The sequence below is a fragment of the Culex quinquefasciatus genome, chromosome 2, assembly GCF_015732765.1.
Source record: "Culex quinquefasciatus strain JHB chromosome 2, VPISU_Cqui_1.0_pri_paternal, whole genome shotgun sequence".
Lineage (NCBI taxonomy): Eukaryota > Metazoa > Arthropoda > Insecta > Diptera > Culicidae > Culex > Culex quinquefasciatus.
This window is the reverse complement of record NC_051862.1, coordinates 183596409-183618590: the sequence shown is the minus strand read 5'-3', so window position 1 is coordinate 183618590 and position 22182 is coordinate 183596409. Positions and strand designations below refer to the sequence as shown.

The 22182-nt window shown below is 30.3% G+C and overlaps 1 protein-coding gene across 1 annotated transcript in view; it reads right to left on the bottom strand.

Moving 5' to 3' along the window:
- Positions 1-762: 762 nt before the first annotated feature.
- The window catches only part of LOC6040847, a 135571-nt gene continuing 114151 nt past the window's right edge, over positions 763-22182 (bottom strand). The window contains exons 5-8 of the mRNA XM_038255515.1: positions 5985-6093; positions 5743-5919; positions 5525-5638; positions 763-2525 (exon numbers count right to left, since the gene is read on the bottom strand). Of these exons, the coding sequence (XP_038111443.1) occupies positions 2395-2525; positions 5525-5638; positions 5743-5919; positions 5985-6093 (531 nt within the window). The 3' untranslated portion in view covers positions 763-2394. The remainder of the gene's footprint in view (positions 2526-5524; positions 5639-5742; positions 5920-5984; positions 6094-22182) is intronic.

Here is a 22182-nt window from a genome sequence, read left to right as displayed (position 1 = left end):
AGATTTTTGAATTTTCATATCATTTTTGTATGAACAAACTAATGATGCAAAATGTCTTCTTTGGGCATACCAAAGGCATCAAAAAACTTTCAGCCTGGTTAAAAAAAATACAAAAAAAATCGAATGAACAAAATCTAAGAGAATTGCTCTATTACCGTCTGTCCGGGTTTTGTTAAAATGCTTGTCAGAATCATGCATTCCCAAAATTCATTTACGGAGAAAATGAATGAAAACTGTGAACAAGCAGTCATGAATTTCGGAACAAAACCAAATTCTTTATCACGGTTTTCAAAAAATCTGAGAATACAATCACATTTTTCCTGCTTTTGCTTTTTTGTAAGAAACTTGTCCAATTGTTAACCAGCAGTACGTAATACAACGAACATTGCATCTTTTCTAAAGAAGAACAAAATCCCCTTCACAGCGGGCGAGGTTTTTTTTTTCTACATTTCTGTTAGCACACCTGCAATTCTGAAAATATATACCCATTCAGCTCACTTCCACAGCTCCAGAACAAATTGGATTTCACGGTGAAGCAGTCGGAATGCGTTTGCAATTTTATTTTTCGCATAATATTTCCAACCCTCCCACCTCATTTACTTACCGTTACTCACACAGCCCTGCTGTGCTGGCCATTAGGTCATCAACCCGGTTCAACCATGGTTCGGAAAGTGTTGAAATTCGCTGGAAAGCTCGTGGAAACCTCGCGGGATGGTCAACATTGACGCACGGTACAGTGAAAAACACGCACCCGGTTGTTTATTTTTTAATCCAAATATATTTCTTAATAAACCGAGTTCTGTGTGTGTGTGTGTGTTTGTGTTTGTTCTGTGCACATTATTTTGCGTATAAACTACGTTTCATTTGTGTGATGTTTATCCTTTTTTTTTTCTTGTTCAGGTTGCACTTTGCGTTTCGTAATTTGTGACCGCTTTTAACGTTTCAATAGATCTCATTCAACACACGCGATTGTTTTCTTTTTGTTTTGCTTTTGTCTCAGTTTGTTTTTGTTCCGGTTTTGATGTTTGGTTTTCCTTTTTTTTCAATTACTGCTGCTCTTGTTGGTTTCGGGGGAGAGAGGAAAAAGGGGGGTAAACATTTTGCGCTGCAAGTGACACATTTTTTCTGATTGGTTTTTTTGGTTTTTTGATTTTTTACTGTTTTTACTGACACACTTTTGTATTTACAACTTTACATTTATGTTGAATTTTTAACCATTCTATGCGCCAGTTTTTGTATGTTTTGGTTGGATTGGCTTTGTTCAACTTCTCCCAGAGGTTGAAACAAAACCCAATTACGCTGCTCGGTTTTTGTTTCGGATGTTCCACTTTACGTAATCAGTATGGTTTGCTGGGTTCAACGGAGTTGACTGACTCTATTTTTTTTTTGTTCGCTTTGTTCCAAGTTGATGCGCACTGGGTAGAGGAGAAAAGTTTTACAAAAATTACACCGCGTACAAATGATATTACAAAAATGTTTGCTTTCTTCGACATACATAGTTTTTTTTGTTCAGTTGGTTTTGTGGGTCAGAATTTCTCCATAATCATCGCTACACACTAAATCTAACTGTAGGTTTCTGGGTAGAGAAATCATGGGTGTGGATTTTAATTTTGACAGTTTTGAGGTCAAAGTTAAAATCCACCACCAAAGGAGATTTCCTTCAACTTTAATTTTCTGTGGTTTAGTTACAGCATCCATCTATTAGTAGTTAACAGTTTTGATTTTCCAGAAAAGGACAGGGATGAACGATGATTGATTGGTTGTGAATAGTTTTTGTTTGACTTTTCTTTTCAAAATGGGGATGAAATGGAATTTAAGTTATAATTTATTTAGCTAGGTTGTCTCTTCCAGTGGGCTGAGTAAGAGTTTCTGTGAGTGTGTTTTTTTTCTTCTAGTTTGATGTACCAGATTCAACTTGTCACATTCTAGATCGGTTATACTACATGATTTTGGTTTTCTAGTCTAATTCATACTTAACCCTATATTTACATCACGATTCGATTCATTACTAACAACTGAAAAAATAAAATTATTTTCATACAAAACTTTCATGAGAAAAAAAAGTTCAAAATACGTTTCTTCACCAAATTAAAACAAAATTTTGAATTTCAAATTATTTCAAAGAAACTGTTATAATTTTAGTTTCGAATTCTTAATCCCAAACAAATTCTAATCCTTCAAATGTATCCTGCAACATACTTACTCAGTATCCAATCATCAGTTCTCTTGACCAGATTGCTAGAAATACAGCACCTTTCAATGTTTTTTTCTTCCCACAATTTTCATCATTTTTCCACCCTCTCAGTCTACCATAATCTTACTTTTCCTCGCATTCTGTGCAATTTTGTCTAGCTGAATTCAATAACTTTTTCGTACCTTTATACACAACTGCCATTAATGACGTGCACAAAGCAACCGATTGATGACCTGATATGTTACAATCGTCCCGAGCAGCAGCCGGTACTGGACCGCCACCAGGACGCCGTTACCGTGGTCGCCGTGCTGCATCGCTGCCGGGTTTTCACCTGGAAGGAAGAAAAACGAAAATGATCATTCGTTTTGCAACTCGATTCGATATGTTTTTCAATAGTGTTTGTTCTCATCCCAGTGAGCATATAATTATCCTTCAATTGCAGCTTGTCAACACTTTCGACAGTGATGATTGCTGATGAAACGAGGGCAACCGATTTAAAAACACTCGATCATCACCATACCTCAATAATTTTGATTATTCCGATTCCTAGAAAGCTATACAGAGGACAATTAATCGAATTTTCGCACGTTGAAATGATTTTCCAGGACGGAAAGATGCCCCATTGAAACGGTAGTCTTGATAAAAAAAAATCATTGTTTTCTGCAAAATCGGAATGTTTCAAGAATGTTTAATTTATTAAGATTGTAAATCGGACCATAAGTTGCTGAGATATCGACATTAGAAAATGGTGGGTTGTTTGGGTGAGACTAAGAAAACATCAATTTTTCTGTTTTTTAATCTTTACATGGCAATATCTCAACAACAAAGGGTCATATCAACAAAGTTCAAAACACAGAGAATTGTTTCAGCTATTCAAAAATATTTTTTTCAACACGGAAAGGGGATCCATCGCCAAATCGCGATAAAGTTCGCTAAAACTAGCGAAAAATGTCGCTAATTTCTCAGCCTGCACAAAAATTACCTAGAATCGCTAATTTTTTTCGCTGGTTTGGAAACCGATGAAATTCTACCAAACCAATGAAAAAAAACACTGGTTTGGTGAAAAATGTCGCTGTTTGGGGGATCAGTTTTGCTAGAATCAGAAAATTTTCTCGCTAGTTTGGAAAAAGCGGCAGGGCACCAAAATCTACCAGTAGATTATTGTGCTGGTTTTGGGAAACAATTCGCTGGACACAGTTTTGAACAAATGTTGTTTTTTTTTTTCCAGCGCGTGACCGGTTACCGACCTAAAAATCTTAAAGATCCGTTCCGGTTCCGTTTTTTAAATTAAGACTAACATTTAAAAAGGGCCAAAAATTGAATATCAAAATATTTTTTTCGGAAAGATCGGAAAATTTCAGGAATGTTTCATGTATTAAAATTGAAAATCGGACATTTATTTGCTGAGATATGGCAATTAGAAAATGGTGGGTTGTTTTGGTGAGATTTAGAAAACTTCAATTTTCGTGTTTCTTTTTCTTAAAGCGGCTCTATCTCAGCAACCCGATGTCCAATCTTCAATGTCTCTTAGACAATTTTATAGCAAATTTTCTGAACTTTTCAAAAAAAAATATTTTTAGAAATGGTCACTCATGGTCACTATTTTTAAAAATTGAAAAACTGCAAATATTTCGCTAAAATCAAACTTTCGGTGGCTATATCTTGAAAACGGAGCACTTTATCAAAAATTCTGTACAGTACTTTTCGATTGCAAATTCAATTTTGCATTAAAAAATAATGTCAAACTTGTTTTTGCATGAAACTTCGATTATTTCCAAAAATCACTATTAAAAAAAAATCATAACTCGGCGTCAGATTTTTTGACCATGCTTCTCTATAGCTCAAAAGTTGCGGATTTTTGTCCCCTTAAACATATCAAAAAATCTCGAAAATCAAAAAATCCGTATTTTGGGAAATTGAGTTTTAGTGAAAAAAAAGTTGATTAAAAAATCTGCAAAAATTTTTTTCCGTGTACCTATTTTTTTCTCAAAAGTCCTCAACAATACCTACTACAACTTTGCCGAAGACACCAAATTGATCAGAAAATTCACTCAAAAGTTACAGCTGTTTGAATATTTACATACCATTTTTGTATAGACAGCTGCCAAAATTGTATGGAGACTTGTATGGGTGAACCAATGACACAAAATAGCTTATTTGGTCATAGGGAAGGCCCCCACAAAGTTTGAGCCAAATCAAAAAATAGAAAAAATAAAAATGGTCGAAATCGGCCGATTTCGTAGAGAGTTGCTCAGCTGTTCATACAAAAATGGTACTTTAATATTCGAAAATCTGTAACCTGAAGCTATATCGATGGTGAATACACCGATACAGACACCCCTTGAACAGATAGATCTTCAATTCGTAACGTTCGGAAGTTCGTAGTGGTCCAGATAATCCCAAAATGATGCAGAGTATCCGTTTTTCACTGAAACTACCGATGGTGAACACCCCGATTTAAGTCCCCGTTGAACAGGAAGATATCCCGACCGACCGACTACCGACCGCGAAAAATCGGTTTGCGTTATTTTGAATTCCTCGCTTTAAAAAAAAATCACGCAACAACAAGGTCGCGTAAAAAGAGGTGTGACTGTACCTCTAAAAGTATAGGCGCGTCGACAAAAGTCTTCGTTAAATCGCTAATAACTCGTCTAGATTAACTGCGGCCTTCAACAAAGTTGTTTGCCATAACATTTTACATAAAAATCTCACACTTGACACACTAGACAATGATCCGAAATTTCCCATACAAACTTCAACGATCAATAGCGACCCTTATACCTTAACCGTTTTGGCGCAAAATTGGCACAGTTACTTATTTTAACTTATAAAATTAAACCCAGGGATACCTCTTAACATTTTCCAAAATATTCTATTTCCCCTGCCACCCTAGTGAATATTTACTGATTGATGCTCGAAGGTGAGTTTGTATGGAAGAAATCCAAAAAAAAATGCATGAAAAACCCAATTTTCCAAAAGTTTTGTCGGTGCGATTCTCATTGAAGATTTAATGTTCTGCAACTTTGTCCAACGTACCATAGCTGTGAAACTCGATCCTCAAATGTTATTCGCGATAACAAAGTAATTTTTGTAAGAAAAACATGTTTTTCACCAACTTGAGGCTCGGATATCAATGGGTTGATCTTAATCAATTTTTTCTCAAAATAACCCAAAACAATCCGTTTTCCGCTTTTTCCGGGCACCCTAATGTAGACATAGAGTATCAAAAGGAGATGTTGATGAAAAAGATAAAATGTCATAGAATTTTCACTTGAACTTGTTTTGCCTAATCATTTGGACCGCTTTTGAAAAACGTTAAATGTCACTTACCGTTCAGGATGTGCACCAGCGTGGACGCCGCGACTGCGTTGTTCGACACACACGAGTAGTTGCCCGAGTTGAGCGTGTTGGTGTGCGTTATCACCAGCTCCGAGTAGCGGTTATCTACCAGAAGGGAAGGATACGTTAAGAACATTACATTAGAGGTTTTGAGGGTACTTTTGAATCAATATCTGGAAAGCGGGCGTAATTCCAATAGCTCATCTTACCGGCCTCGGTGGACACGTTTACGCCCCGGTGGACATCGTAGTTGATCATCCGGTTGTTGTGGTACCAGAAGATGTACAGCGGCGGTTCGTTGCTCTTGACAACCCGGCACGTAAGCCGCAGCGTCGAACCCGGCTTCAGATACTTCTCCGAGGGGCCGAAAATCTCCGCTTTCGCTTCTGTAAAGTACAGGCACTTTGGTTATTGTATGGAATCTGACTAACGAGCCGCGCGTCCCACTTACCGACAACGTCCAGCTGGACAAATATCGACGTCGGTGGGTGCGTCGAGACCTGGCACTCGTACAGGCCGGCGTCCCGGAGCTGGACGTATTTGATCTGGAGTGGCCACTCCTGGGAAAGCGAGAGGAAGAGAGGACAAATCGGAAATTAATAGGAATGGTAATATTTGCGTTGAGGGCTAAGCCGTGTTGGATTCGTGGCCTGGTCGCTGCATTCTGTACTTGGCTTGCCAACTAATGAAGTACCGTGCCCTGATTACTGACGGCGGTGATACGGAAAGCGAATCCCGCGCTGAAATCATGACGAATGTTTGCCCTGCCTGGATGCTTTCCAAGTGTTTCTGGAACTAGCTATATCTGTGCCACAGCAGTGTACGAACGTGCAATGCATGCGTTTATTGTGTAACGTGTCTGATGATGTGACTTGCTGACCCAAGTAACATTTTTTTTCCAGGAGTTCTACAAAAGCTCTTCAAGATAGCTACAGCATAGCAGTTTGGACCGCGATAGGATAAAACTCTCTTCAAGTACTCTTCCAAACTCCTGAAGAAGTTTTAAAGAGAATTTTATTCTACCGCGGTCCAAACTGCTATGCTGTAGCTATCTTGAAGAGCTCTTGTAGAACTCCTGGAAAAAAAAAGTTACTTGGGGACGTTACTTCAGTAACCGTTACAACTTTGAGAGCAGTTAAGTTTCTGTATATTGATGGCCAGCATGTATAGTTGTCATGACCCAAATGACTTTGAACATGTAGTAATCAGTTTTACGAAATTTTCTTAAACTTTTTAGAAAATGATGTTTTTTAGTAAATTAAAAATAACGATAATCAGTTCCATGTGGGAAAGAAATTTTTAATAAATGTTAAATTGTTAAATTGTTAAATTTTTAAATTGTTAAATTGTTAAATTGTTAAATTGTTAAATTGTTAAATTGTTAAATTGTTAAATTGTTAAATTGTTAAATTGTTAAATTGTTAAATTGTTAAATTGTTAAATTGTTAAATTGTTAAATTGTTAAATTGTTAAATTGTTAAATTGTTAAATTGTTAAATTGTTAAATTGTTAAATTGTTAAATTGTTAAATTGTTAAATTGTTAAATTGTTAAATTGTTAAATTGTTAAATTGTTAAATTGTTAAATTGTTAAATTGTTAAATTGTTAAATTGTTAAATTGTTAAATTGTTAAATTGTTAAATTGTTAAATTGTTAAATTGTTAAATTGTTAAATTGTTAAATTGTTAAATTGTTAAATTGTTAAATTGTTAAATTGTTAAATTGTTAAATTGTTAAATTGTTATATTGTTAAATTGTTAAATTGTTAAATTGTTAAATTGTTAAATTGTTAAATTGTTAAATTGTTAAATTGTTAAATTGTTAAATTGTTAAATTGTTAAATTGTTAAATTGTTAAATTGTTAAATTGTTAAATTGTTAAATTGTTAAATTGTTAAATTGTTAAATTGTTAAATTGTTAAATTGTTAAATTGTTAAATTGTTAAATTGTTAAATTGTTAAATTGTTAAATTGTTAAATTGTTAGATTGTTAGATTGTTAAATTGTTAAATTGTTAAATTGTTAAATTGTTAAATTGTTAAATTGTTAAATTGATAAATTGTTAAATTGTTAAATTGTTAAATTGTTAAATTGTAAAATTGTAAAATTGTTAAATTGTTAAATTGTTAAATTGTTAAATTGTTAAATTGTTAAATTGTTAAATTGTTAAATTGTTAAATTGTTAAATTGTTAAATTGTTAAATTGTTAAATTGTTAAATTGTTAAATTGTTAAATTGTTAAATTGTTAAATTGTTAAATTGTTAAATTGTTAAATTGTTAAATTGTTAAATTGTTAAATTGTTAAATTGTTAAATTGTTAAATTGTTAAATTGTTAAATTGTTAAATTGTTAAATTGTTAAATTGTTAAATTGTTAAATTGTTAAATTGTTAAATTGTTAAATTGTTAAATTGTTAAATTGTTAAATTGTTAAATTGTTAAATTGTTAAATTGTTAAATTGTTAAATTGTAAAATTGTTAAATTGTTAAATTGTTAAATTGTTAAATTGTTAAATTGTTAAATTGTTAAATTGTTAAATTGTTAAATTGTTAAATTGTTAAATTGTTAAATTGTTAAATTGTTAAATTGTTAAATTGTTAAATTGTTAAATTGTTAAATTGTTAAATTGTTAAATTGTTAAATTGTTAAATTGTTAAATTGTTAAATTGTTAAATTGTTAAATTGTTAAATTGTTAAATTGTTAAATTGTTAAATTGTTAAATTGTTAAATTGTTAAATTGTTAAATTGTTAAATTGTTAAATTGTTAAATTGTTAAATTGTTAAATTGTTAAATTGTTAAATTGTTAAATTGTTAAATTGTTAAATTGTTAAATTGTTAAATTGTTAAATTGTTAAATTGTTAAATTGTTAAATTGTTAAATTGTTAAATTGTTAAATTGTTAAATTGTTAAATTGTTAAATTGTTCAATTGTTAAATTGTTAAATTGTTAAATTGTTAAATTGTTAAATTGTTAAATTGTTAAATTGTTAAATTGTTAAATTGTTAAATTGTTAAATTGTTAAATTGTTCAATTGTTAAATTGTTAAATTGTTAAATTGTTAAATTGTAAAATTGTTAAATTGTTAAATTGTTAAATTGTTAAATTGTTAAATTGTTAAATTGTTAAATTGTTAAATTGTTAAATTGTTAAATTGTTAAATTGTTAAATTGTTAAATTGTTAAATTGTTAAATTGTAAAATTGTTAAATTGTTAAATTTTTAAATTGTTAAATTGTTAAATTGTTAAATTGTTAAATTGTTAAATTGTTAAATTGTTAAATTGTTAAATTGTTAAATTGTTAAATTGTTAAATTGTTAAATTGTTAATTTGTTCAATTGTTCAATTGTTCAATTGTTCAGTTGTTCAATTGGTAAATTATTGGTAAATTGTTAAATTGTTTGATTAATGATTCTGGAATGAAAATGTGAAATCCTATAAAGCTGCTCAGATATGAATTTGGAATTCATGCAAAATTTTCTTGCTAAACAAACAACCAACACTAAAACTTTGTTAAATTGTTAAATTGTAAAATTGTAAAATTGTTAAATTGTTAAATTGTTAAATTGTTAAATTGTTAAATTGTTAAATTGTTAAATTGTTAAATTGTTAAATTGTTAAATTGTTAAATTGTTAAATTGTTAAATTGTTAAATTGTTAAATTGTTAAATTGTTAAATTGTTAAATTGTTAAATTGTTAAATTGTTAAATTGTTAAATTGTTAAATTGTTAAATTGTTAAATTGTTAAATTGTTAAATTGTTAAATTGTTAAATTGTTAAATTGTTAAATTGTTAAATTGTTAAATTGTTAAATTGTTAAATTGTTAAATTGTTAAATTGTTAAATTGTTAAATTGTTAAATTGTAAAATTGTAAAATTGTAAAATTGTTAAATTGTTAAATTGTTAAATTGTTAAATTGTTAAATTGTTAAATTGTTAAATTGTTAAATTGTTAAATTGTTAAATTGTTAAATTGTTAAATTGTTAAATTGTTAAATTGTTAAATTGTTAAATTGTTAAATTGTTCAATTGTTAAATTGTTAAATTGTTAAATTGTTAAATTGTTAAATTGTTAAATTGTTAAATTGTTAAATTGTTAAATTGTTAAATTGTTAAATTGTTAAATTGTTAAATTGTTAAATTGTTAAATTGTTAAATTGTTAAATTGTTAAATTGTTAAATTGTTAAATTGTTAAATTGTTAAATTGTTAAATTGTTAAATTGTTAAATTGTTAAATTGTTAAATTGTTAAATTGTTAAATTGTTAAATTGTTAAATTGTTAAATTGTTAAATTGTTAAATTGTTAAATTGTTAAATTGTTAAATTGTTAAATTGTTAAATTGTTAAATTGTTAAATTGTTAAATTGTTAAATTGTTAAATTGTTAAATTGTTAAATTGTTAATTTGTTCAATTGTTCAATTGTTCAATTGTTAAATTGTTAAATTGTTAAATTGTTAAATTGTTAAATTGTTAAATTGTTAAATTGTTAATTTGTTCAATTGTTCAATTGTTCAATTGTTCAGTTGTTCAATTGGTAAATTATTGGTAAATTGTTAAATTGTTTGATTAATGATTCTGGAATGAAAATGTGAAATCCTATAAAGCTGCTCAGATATGAATTTGGAATTCATGCAAAATTTTCTTGCTAAACAAACAACCAACACTAAAACTTGTTCAAGTGACGACCTCAATTTATCCCAATTAGTTCCGCCATTAGAACGCCTGCTTTCGACACCTTCCAGACAAGTTTCCGATGTCATAGAACCTGAAAGGGCACACAATCAACAGCCTCTTTTGCTGTCAGGCAGGCCAAAATTTACGAGCCCCAATACCAGAGCCCAGCTGTTTACTTATTAAACGCCCATTAAGATAGACGAAAGGAACGAACCGACCAAACGGGAACGGGTTTTGCATGCAAACTTTATCTTCGACACTTTCATCTGTGATCTGTGTTCTCCGTGTTTTACGTGCTAAACGCAAGCCGATTAAGTGATTAGGGGTCAGTGATGGGAAAAGTTTCTTTTTGTGGCAAATTTAAACGTCTTTTATTTTTATATTTTTTAAAATTTAGAAAATTTATTACTAAGTCTTTTAACTTACATAGATCTTTTTTTAGATTGATTTGTGTTAAAATTTTCTTCCCTGAACTAAATCAAAATCATCAAAACAAAGCAATTTCTTAAACAGCTTTTGGTATCCTCCGTGGCCTCAGCCTTTGCCAGCCTTTTGGAACACCTAGTAGCTAAAAGACCAACAACTGGAAGAGTCACGCTCTTAAGAACACCGCTCTGTCTTGTCACCACGCTGCTGATCGTCGATTTGTGTTCAGCAAGCAGCGGCTAATGAATATTCTATGAGGGAAATTAATCCGATTCTTTTGAAAAGGAAGCATGCTTTGACTGCGAACACGGTGCTGACGAGGTGTTTGCTGGTGAATTTAGGAATTAAAGTTGAGGGTTTCTTAGAATGATATGATTTCATTTATCATTTTGTTAGTATAAATTAACTACAAAATAGCCTTTCATTGATAAAATTAAAAATGTTTTTAAAAAACTGCAAAATAACTTGAAAAATAATATCAGAAAACCTTGAAATGAGTTTAAAGCAAAGTTTAAATTATTAACTTTAATATTGCTTTCAAATTTACTTTGAAATATCTTTGGAAAAAAAACAAAGTCTGGAATATTTTTTAAATAGTTATGAAACAAAGCAAAAAAAAAAACATTTTATAATTTTTCAATAGATTTTAGATGACTGTCAAATTTATTTGAAATTGCATTAAAATTTCTCTAGAAACTTGTTAAAACAACATTAAAAAAACTTTTAAAATACTTTTTTCATTGTCTATCGTCTATCGTTCGTGAACATGAAAGAGTTTTAGAATTCCTTTCAGCTGTGTGTTACATCAAAATCCATTTTGAAACAATTATTGCTTGTTACAATAGAGATACCAAAAGTAAGAAAAAATAGGAAATAAAATTGCTTAAATTGCAAGGGAAAAGGAATTGAAAAAGAGGAATTTATATACTTTTAAAATACCTTTAATATACTTTTAAAATGCTTTAAAAAAAATTTAAACTAGTTCTAACATATTTTTTAAATACTTTTTAAATACTTTAAAAATACTTTTAAAATACTTTTAAAATACTTTTAAAATACTTTTAAAATACTTTTAAAATACTTTTAAAAAACTTTTAAGTACTTCTAAAATATTTTTAATTTTTTTTTATATATTTTTAAACATCTTTTGAATGTAAAATTGCTTTTGAAAGAACAATGCAAAGGCTTGTTTTGAATTTTCGTTATTGTATAATATTGATTTTTGCATTTATACCGAAATGAGAACTTTAAAGCATCATTTTATCATTTTATCATTTTATCATTTTATCATTTTATCATTTTATCATTTTATCATTTTATCATTTTATCATTTTATCATTTTATCATTTTATCATTTTATCATTTTATCATTTTATCATTTTATCATTTTATCATTTTATCATTTTATCATTTTATCATTTTATCATTTTATCATTTTATCATTTTATCATTTTATCATTTTATCATTTTATCATTTTATCATTTTATCATTTTATCATTTTATCATTTTATCATTTTATCATTTTATCATTTTATCATTTTATCATTTTATCATTTTATCATTTTATCATTTTATCATTTTATCATTTTATCATTTTATCATTTTATCATTTTATCATTTTATCATTTTATCATTTTATCATTTTATCATTTTATCATTTTATCATTTTATCATTTTATCATTTTATCATTTTATCATTTTATCATTTTATCATTTTATCATTTTATCATTTTATCATTTTATCATTTTATCATTTTATCATTTTATCATTTTATCATTTTATCATTTTATCATTTTATCATTTTATCATTTTATCATTTTATCATTTTATCATTTTATCATTTTATCATTTTATCATTTTATCATTTTATCATTTTATCATTTTATCATTTTATCATTTTATCATTTTATCATTTTATCATTTTATCATTTTATCATTTTATCATTTTATCATTTTATCATTTTATCATTTTATCATTTTATCATTTTATCATTTTATCATTTTATCATTTTATCATTTTATCATTTTATCATTTTATCACCCCAGAAAAGCTGCTTTAATCCTTTTTGAAGACATCAAAAGTCTTCGCAACCAAACGACCACATCAGCTCACGTTAGCTCGGGTGTGTGTGCGCATTATGCATGAAGACCATCGCCATTTGAATACTTAATGACGGTTTTCCACGTTTGCCTTTCTGTGAGTGAGTGCGAGCTTGTTGGCAAAGCAAAAGCTTCCCCTGAACAGGGTGCGGTCGTGGTTTTCCTCCCCACAAACGAGAGGGGGCGGTCTTTTCTAGCTTCATCACGAGACACTTAACACGTTTTCCCGATTTGATTAATTTCCCAAAGTGCGATACTCGCTGGCCCGCCGGAATGGGCTTTTCCACTCACTCACATTTTCCCTCGGTGAAAACGAAACCATTGCCCCGCAGGACCGTTTCAAATGGTGATGCCTTTTTATCGTCACTTTTTGGGCGGGTGTGGCACACACATACGCGGACACACGTTCTGGGCAGAACATTTAATCATTTCTGTCAATCCACTTGGCGAGGGGGGCCAATGTTTGGATTTAATTTACGTTTCCAGTTGATTGAATGAGGGCCAATCTGGTGAAGTGGAAAAACGGAAATGTTTCCTCGAATTGTATGATTGATTGTCGATTGATTAAAGTGAACAGTTTGAGCAAGTTAATTATTCGAGCAAGTAATCGTATTCTCGACCTTATTAAAAATCTTTCGACAACGCTACGAACAATCTTCCAAAACTCAATTAATTTCAAGTTGCTCAACCAAAATGTGGATCTCGCTCCTGGCAAACCCGCAAAAGTTCATCTCGTTGGTTATTTATGATGTGTAACCGCAGCTATGGCTTGTCGGTACACCGAGCATAAATTTTCCCCCCTGCAAAGTTTTCAGCAGATTCTCATTACAGAATGTTTGTTTATTGTCGAGTTTTTCTTTGTTAAGAGTTTCCCAAATGTCGACGGGAATTGTTATACAGGCGGTAAATTGTTGCTTTATAAATGCTCTAGGTGGGAAACTGTGAGTTGTTGTATGTCTTTTAAGATGAGAGATTTTCTTTTAAAAATCTTAGATAGAAACCTGTTGAAAAGAGGGCAGGTGGGCCTTTTTAATTATATATATTATCCTGGCTTGATTCATGTGTGCCATCTAAGTGTAATATTTCAAAAAATGTTTTTTGGAAGAATAAGAAACACACTAATATAAAAATTACAGAAGACAGATTGCAATGTCTTATAATCTGCAGTGTGGTTAAATACTTATTTCACAATTAAACTGACCTAAAAACCACAAATAACTATTTAAAAGATAGTAACAATAATTACTTGAATAATGATAAATGAACAAAATGAATGGTCCTTGAAAACTCCTCAAACTCACATTGGTTTGGTAGTTTTGAGCTCATTGTTTTCAATATGAAACTAAAAAGCTTTCAATAATTCAACGAAAAAAAGAAAATATTTCGATTATAAAAGTTAAAGTATTTTTTCGCGCCACTGCCACTTAAATGGCACTTTAATTTTTTTAAACTATCTATTTTTGAAAAAAAACCAGTAATTGAAATACAGTAATTTCACACGAAAACAGCATGACTCGAAAAGAAAAGTTATCCTATCGGGCTCAAAATTGGAGTGTGGGTTTTTGACAAAATAATATGACTTGTATTTTTTTTTGCCATTACACCGTGTTAGTGTGGTCCGACATATTGTAATTTCGTAATTTTTCAAAAGGTAATTCTGCACCATTTCTATTAACTTTTGCTCTCTTCGACACTAAAAGAAAGGTTGCAGAATATAGGTTTCGAACGATCGGTAATTTTTTCATGCGTTATCCAACTGGCAGTCACACACGTGTACCTTGTACACAATTTATAAGGACAGCCAAAAGCCTTTCAACAATTTTTTTTTTTTCAAAAGTGGGCAAACATGGGCATTAATTATAAGAAATGAATATGGCCGTTGCAAATATTTTTCAATGTTTATGTTCAAAATTGGTCCGGAAAATTAGGAGGCAAAAAACTTTTTTTTTTTAAATTTCAAAACTTTAATGAAAGTAGAAATCTAATCAACTGAAATCAATCTAAAATTCATTTTTCTGCATTGATTATCATATTCAGCATGTTTGAGCTGGATTAAAAATACTTTGAATTTTTATGGAATTCCAAAGCACAGCATCGCAAAAACTTTTTTTTTTTTGCAAAACATAAAATTTTCGTCAAAACTTAGATATTTTGGAAACTAATGATTGCAAAACAACTGGACAACTGGAATTCAATTTTTAAACTTTTTTTTTAAATTTTAATAAATGTTTTTGCTGTTATCTTTTGACTGATGTGTTGTCAATGTACCAATTATAATGGGGTCTTCGCCAACTCACACAGCAGTTGCCCCGACCCCTCTTCGATTTTCGTGAAACTTTGCTTTAAGCGGTAATTTTGGTCCCTGATCACGAATCCGAGGTCCATTTTTCGATATCTCGTGACGGTGGGGTGGTAAGACCCCTTTTCATTTTTCTGGTTTTTTACTAAGACCTGTTTTTCAGTGATTTGTAGCTCGCAACCGTAAAGAGATAGAAATTTGGTGTCAAAGGGACTTTTGTGTAAAATAAGACGCCAGTTTTGATGGCGTACTCAAAATTCCGAAAAAACATATTTTTCATCAAAAAACGTTAAAAATAGTTTTAAAATCACTGCCATTTCCCGTTACTCAACTGTCAAAAATCGTGAGACATGTCATTTTATGGGAAATTTAATGTTCTTTTCAAATCTGAAATATCTCAGAAGGGTCATTTTTTCATTTAGAACAAAATTTTTCATTTTAAAATTACGTGTTTTTTCTAACTTTGCAGGGTTACATTTTAGAGTGTAACAATATTCTACAAAGTTGTAGAGCAGACAAAAACAAAAATTTTGATATACAAACATTAAAGGTTTGCATGTATTCTTCACGAGTTATCAGAATTTTACAAAAAAAAAATTTGAAAAAGTTATGATTTTGACCATTTTTGACCAGTTTTTCGAATTTTTATCCCCTAAAACTTAATCGTGTGCTTTAAAAAGTATTTTTTCGGAAAGCTCAGCTAATTTTGCATGAGAATGACCCCTTGGACGATTGTTGTGACTCGTGCATTTTTTTAAACTATTTTTTAACTTTTTTGATGAAAAATATGTTTATTTTTTGGGAATTTTGAGTACGCCATCAAATCGGGCGTCTTATTTTACACAAAAGTCCTTTTGACACCAAATTTCTATCTCTTCACGGTTGCGAGCTACAAATCACTGAAAAACGTGTCTTAGTAAAAAACCAGAAAAATGAAAAGGGGTCGCACCACCCCACCGTCACGAGATATCGAAAAATGGACCTTGGATTCGTGATCAGGGACCAAAATTACCCCTTAGAGCAAAGTTTCACGAAAATCGAAGAGGGGTAGGGGCAACTTTTTCCGATTTCGTGTGAGTTGGTGGAGAATTACCCAATGTTCAAAGAGGAAATTTTAAAGAATAATATTGACCCATGGAATCCACAAATTCGGAATACTTTTTTCAAACATTTTTTGGTTCAAATGTTAACAAACTTGGGTTCTCTCCAGATGTGCTTAATATCAACAAAATAATGACTACAATCGCTGAAACCAATATATTCTTAGGTTAACTATGGTTTCTTAAATAGTATGATCATTGGTCGATGACAATGACGGACCATCCTAACACGGTGTAGGTCACCCTAATGGCCAAGGAACCCCCACTTCAATTTTGGGCCCGATTGGATAACTTAACATGAACGCTGATGCAAGTTATTTTTGCTTTTCATTACCAAAAATCAGGGAGTCCTTCATGTTCAATAGTCTAAGAGAATTGTGTTTTATAATAAAGATACATAATCATGCAGGCCTAAGATATCTTGGGTTCAGCAAATGCTATCAGTGCTTAAGAAAAATAGTGCCCTTCAAAATTCACAGTTTGCAATGAATGTGGCATTTTTTCAACATGAATCACCCATAGCTCGCTCAATTTATAAAACATAATTCAATTTTAAAATGATTATTAAAAACAAAGGCTCTTACGTCCCCCTTCCATCCCTTTTAAAGTTTATAAAATAATTTATGATTCCAAAATAATTGTACCGTTTTGACCATGAATTTTGGAACATGTAGACTTCCTTTTCATTTCACTTCTTTCAAGCTAATAAAAAAAAACCGAAACCCAAACAATTAGCTCGTCACTTCTGAATTCGTCCTGGTTCAAGTTCAAACACTGCTCGCCCCAAACACCCCCCGTCCCACCACCACTGGGGAGCAATGTCTGTTCGATGTCAAAACAGTTCAATTTCGTTGTGGTTTTTGCTCTCCATACTCGATACTGTTGTGGTTGTTTGTTGATGCTGTTGTTGTTGCTCGTTGAAACTTTTGCCTCCCTCCCTTCTACACTCTGAAAACACTTTCGGTTTGCGTTCGAAGGGGATAAGCCAGATCGCAGCTTTTGATACTGGAAGCTTGTGGGGAGGGGGGATGTACAGGAATTACTTATAATTTCATGCTTTCAATGTCTTAGTTGACCATTTATGAAAAACTCGAATTAATATTAAAGAAAAAAATATCATATATGATGAAATTCTATGGCTGAATTCAAAAACATAAATAACATGATAAAAAATAAATAAAAACGATTTCTTAATTGCTTTAAGGCCGATGCAAATATTTAAAAAGTTTTTGTCCCTTGGCCCTGGCCGAGGTCAAGGGGGCAAAAAAAAAAATATAAAAATTTAAATAACAAGCCATAATCTTCACATTTAAATGAAAAAAGTGTTTTAAAATGCATTTTACACTAGTTCAGTTGTTTTGCAATCATTAGTTTTCAAAAAATCTAAGATCTGACAAAAACAAAAATTGTATCGAAAAAAAAGATTTTACATCGAAAATTTTCAAAAAATCTTAAGATTTTTTAATAAACCCAAACATGCTAAAAATGATTCTAAATGCAGGAGAATGTATTTTAGTTTGATTCCAGCTGGTTGCACTTGAATTTTCATTGAAATTTTGAAGTTTATTGTAAAAATGTTTTTTTGCCCCCTGATTTTTCGGGCCAATTTTGAAGGGGGGGGGGGTGACAAAAACTTTTAAAAATATTTGTACCAGCCTAAAACAATTGCATTATAAATATGCTTTTTTTTGCTTCAATTCAAGTAACTTTTCTTACTTAATTGATTCGAAATCTCTTATCAAATGAAAAATTAATACATGTCGATAAAGATAAAATTCCTACGTCTCTTTAGAATGCGCCCCAGCTGATTGTTTCTCCGAAAGTGTTTCGCGAAGGGACGTCACCAACCAGTAGCAAAAAAAAAAGCTTGCTCTACTCATCTCAAATGAATGAAACATGAGTGAACAACACACTGACACTGCTTGAGCAACGAACAAACACACGGTTAGGATCTGGGGATTCACGAAACAAGATCGCAAAAATTAAACTGCTTTTTGGGAACTTTGGGACCTTTGGTGATGTGATTTTTTTGATACTCGACGTGGGGTCATGTGAGGTTAAATGAAGGTCTAAAGTGTGAGTCAATTTAGGGTTTAGGTTAAAATCACACTAATTTCTTAAAAATAAAATTGGAGCTACTTTACAAATAAAATAAAATGCTATTTCGATTGCGATTTCGATTGGACCATTAAAAAACACATTCTCATGAATTGAGAAAACGCAATAAAATCTACTTTAATTCTAGCATTATTTTCTACTTAAGTTTTTGATATGCTTGATTATATAGTACGAACCGTTTCTTACTGTACTCAGACCATCAGCTCAATGGCCGTCATAATAGGTCTTATGAGCAATTCTCTACGAAATCGGTCTTTTTTCTTCAATTTTAATTTTTGTATTTTTTATCCGACTGAAACGTTTTTGGTGCCTTCGGTATGCCCAAAGAAGCCATTTTGCATCATTAGTTTGTCAATATAATTTTCCATACAAATTTGGCAGCTGTTCATACAAAAATGATGTTTGAAAATTCAAAAATCTGTATCTTTTGAAGGAATGTTTTGATCGATTTGGTTGTAGGTATGGATACGGACTACACTGGAAAAAAATACACGGTAAAAAAATTTGGTGATTTTTTTTATTTAACTTTTTATCACTAAAACTTGATTTACAAAAAAACACTATTTTGATTTTTTTATTTTTTGATATGTTTTAGAGGACATAAAATGCCAACTTTTCAGAAATTTCCAGTGTGTGCAAAAAATCATTGACCGAGTTATAAATTTTTTAATCAATGCTGATTTAAATAAAATCGAAATTTTGGTCGCAAAAATTTTTCAACTTCATTTTTCGATGTTTCGTTTTCAAGTTATAGCCATTTTTATGTAACTTTTTTCAAAATAGTGGCAGTTTTTAATTTTTTTAAATAAGTGCACATATTTGCCCACTTTTAAAAAATATTTTTGAAAAGCTGAGAAAATTCTCTTTATTTTGCTTCTTCCGACTTTGTTGATACGACCTTTAGTTGCTGAGATATTGCAATGCAAAGGTTTAAAAACAGGAAAATTGATGTTTTCTAAGTCTCACCACAACAGCCCATCATTTTTCAATATCTCAGCAACTAATGGTCCGATTTTCAATGTTAAAATATGAAACATTTGTGAAATTTTCCGATCTTTTCGAAAACATTATTTTCAAAATTTCAAATCAAGACTAACATTTCAAAAAGGCCAAACATTCAATATTACGCCCTTTTAAAATGTTAGTCTTGATTTGAAAATTTTAAAAATATTGTTTTCGAAAAGATCGCAAAATTTCACGAATGTTTCATATTTTTACATTGAAAATCGGACCATTTATTGTTGAGATATCGACATTGAAAAATGGTGGGCTGTTTGGGTGAGACATAGAAAACATCAATTGTCCTGTTTTTAAACCTTTGCATTGCAATATCTCAGCAACTAAAGGTCGTATCAACAAAGTCCGAAGAACCAAAATAGAGAATTTTCTCAGCTTTACAAAAATATTTTTTTCCAAAAGTGGGCAAGTGGGCAAAAACAGCGACTATTTTCAAAAAAGTCACTTAAATATGGGTTTAACTTGAAAACGGTGCACTTTATCAAAATTTCACTCAAGAACTTTTTGATTGCAAATTTGATTTTACATCAAAAAATGAAGTTGAAAATTTTTTGCGATCAAAATTTTGATTTTTTGAAAAAATTAGTATTGATAAAAAAAATTCATAACTCGGTCAAAGATTTTTTGCACAACCTGGAAATTTCTGAAAAGTTGGCATTTTATGTCCTCTAAAACATATCAAAAAATAAAAAAAATCAAATCGTGTTTTTTTTTGTAAATCAAGTTTTAGTGATAAAAAGTTAAATAAAAAATTCACCAAATTTTTTACCGTGTATTATTTTTTCCAGTGTGGTCCTACAACTTTGCCGAAGACACCAAATCGAACAAAAAATTCCTTCAAAAGATACAGATTTTTGAATTTTCACATATCATTTTTGTATGGACAGCTGCCAAATTTGTATGGAAAATTATATGGACAAACTAATGATGCAAAATGGCTTCTTTGGGCATACCGAAGGCACCAAAAAAGTTTCAGTCGGATTAAAAAATACAAAAAATCGAATGACCGAAATCTCAGAGAATTGCTCAATAAGGAAAGTTTTCCAGCCGTCAATTTATTAGTTTGCATTGAAACTTGATTTTATATTGAATCCATTGAAACTGGATTTTATATGGAGATTTTCAGAAATGTGATCCATTTTTGAACACATTTCATCAGATTTTTTTGTGTAGAGATGTAAATCATGCCAAAATGAACAGCACCTTTTATGTAAAAAAAACCTGAGCACGTGTTCGCATGATGACTGAATCAAGCCAAAATTAGACCACCCTAAACAAAAACAAACTTTTTTCAAGCAAAACAAGTTTTTATTTTTGCTTAATACACAAACAATTATTTTTGATGTTGGGAAAAAGATTGACGATCAAAATTTTCACCTGACCTGACCTCAAAATCTAGAAAAAAATCCAGAATTAAGTTTAAATTGAGAACACTCCGTGGATTTCTGGGGATCCATTTTTTTGTTAAAACAACTGAAAATATTTTTTTGCAAGCTTATTTCACAAAATAACAAAATCCTCAATAATCTGATCATTTAAGCTACCGGCAAGGGTGACCATGGGTCTGACGGGTGAGATTGAGTCATCAAAAATGCTGAAATTTGTATGACCCAATCTCACCCCCAGACCAAATGGCATCCCTGATGACGGTAATATAATTTATAAAAATAATAAAGCCCAGCAAAACATGTTCACATTTGAAATTTCCATTAAAAATATTCTTTAAACGTTCAAACAACAATTTTAATAAATAAACGTTTTACTTACAACTTTTTGTTCAGATCAATAAATAACGAAACAAATGATAAATAAATAACATGACAAGATGCAGTGAAAGTTCCCCTTTAGCATTACTATTAAAACCGTTGCAAATATTTTTTAAAGTTAATATTACACCCCCCCCCCCCCTCCCTCCCCCCTTCAAAATTGGTTCATAAAATCGGGGGGCAAAACAATTTTTTTTCAAAGACTTCAAAATTTTAAAGGAAATAGAAGTCTAACCAACTGAAACAATTAGAAATGCATTTTCTTTTGTTTAAAGTCATATCTAGCATGTCGGGGATCAATCAAAAATATTTTAAATTTTTGTAGGATTTCATTGTACAGCACCGCAAACAAAAAAATCGGCGAAAAAAAATCTCTTCAATACTTGGATATTTGAAAACTCATGACTACAAAAAAATATATATATTTTTTTTTACTTTTTTTGCCCTTTTATAACAATGTTTAAGGCTACCTCAAATGTCAGAGAAAACTATTTAGTTATAATTTAACATAAAAATAATTAATATAACTGTGAAAAATGTGCTACAAATATTCTGATTCAAATAAAATGTTATCACCCTATTAATTTCAAAACCTGCATTAAAATAAGATTATTAAAGCCATTTGAATTTTTTTGAAGTTTTATCAAAAAATCGAGCAAATAAATTGATTAAAATTGATGTTTTTCATTGAAATGCACAATCGGCCAAGTGAATTTTAAAAAATCTTTAAATGATGAAAAGTAAATTATTTGAAATAAATTCTGATTAGACCACAGTAAAAAAAAATTTAATATTACATCTGGCAATGAGTACATGTTATATGTCAGAATAAAAATAATGTTACCTAAAAAAATGTGTAATTTTATCAATTTTTTGTTGTAATGCCACTTTTTCTGTCTAAATTGAGGTAATATTACATCATAAAAGATGTAAAAATAGACCTTCCATTTGACACCTTCCAAATTTACACATTTTTTGCTGTGTAGCATATATGTCCAGGTACAACTATCCCATATAGCTTTTTTTAAATTATTTTAACATTTTAAATCAATAAAGTATATACCTATGTTGGAATGCAGCCATGGTATTCACTAACATTTGAATTAAATAAGTGTTATAAAATGCGTTTTCACCTACCAGATAT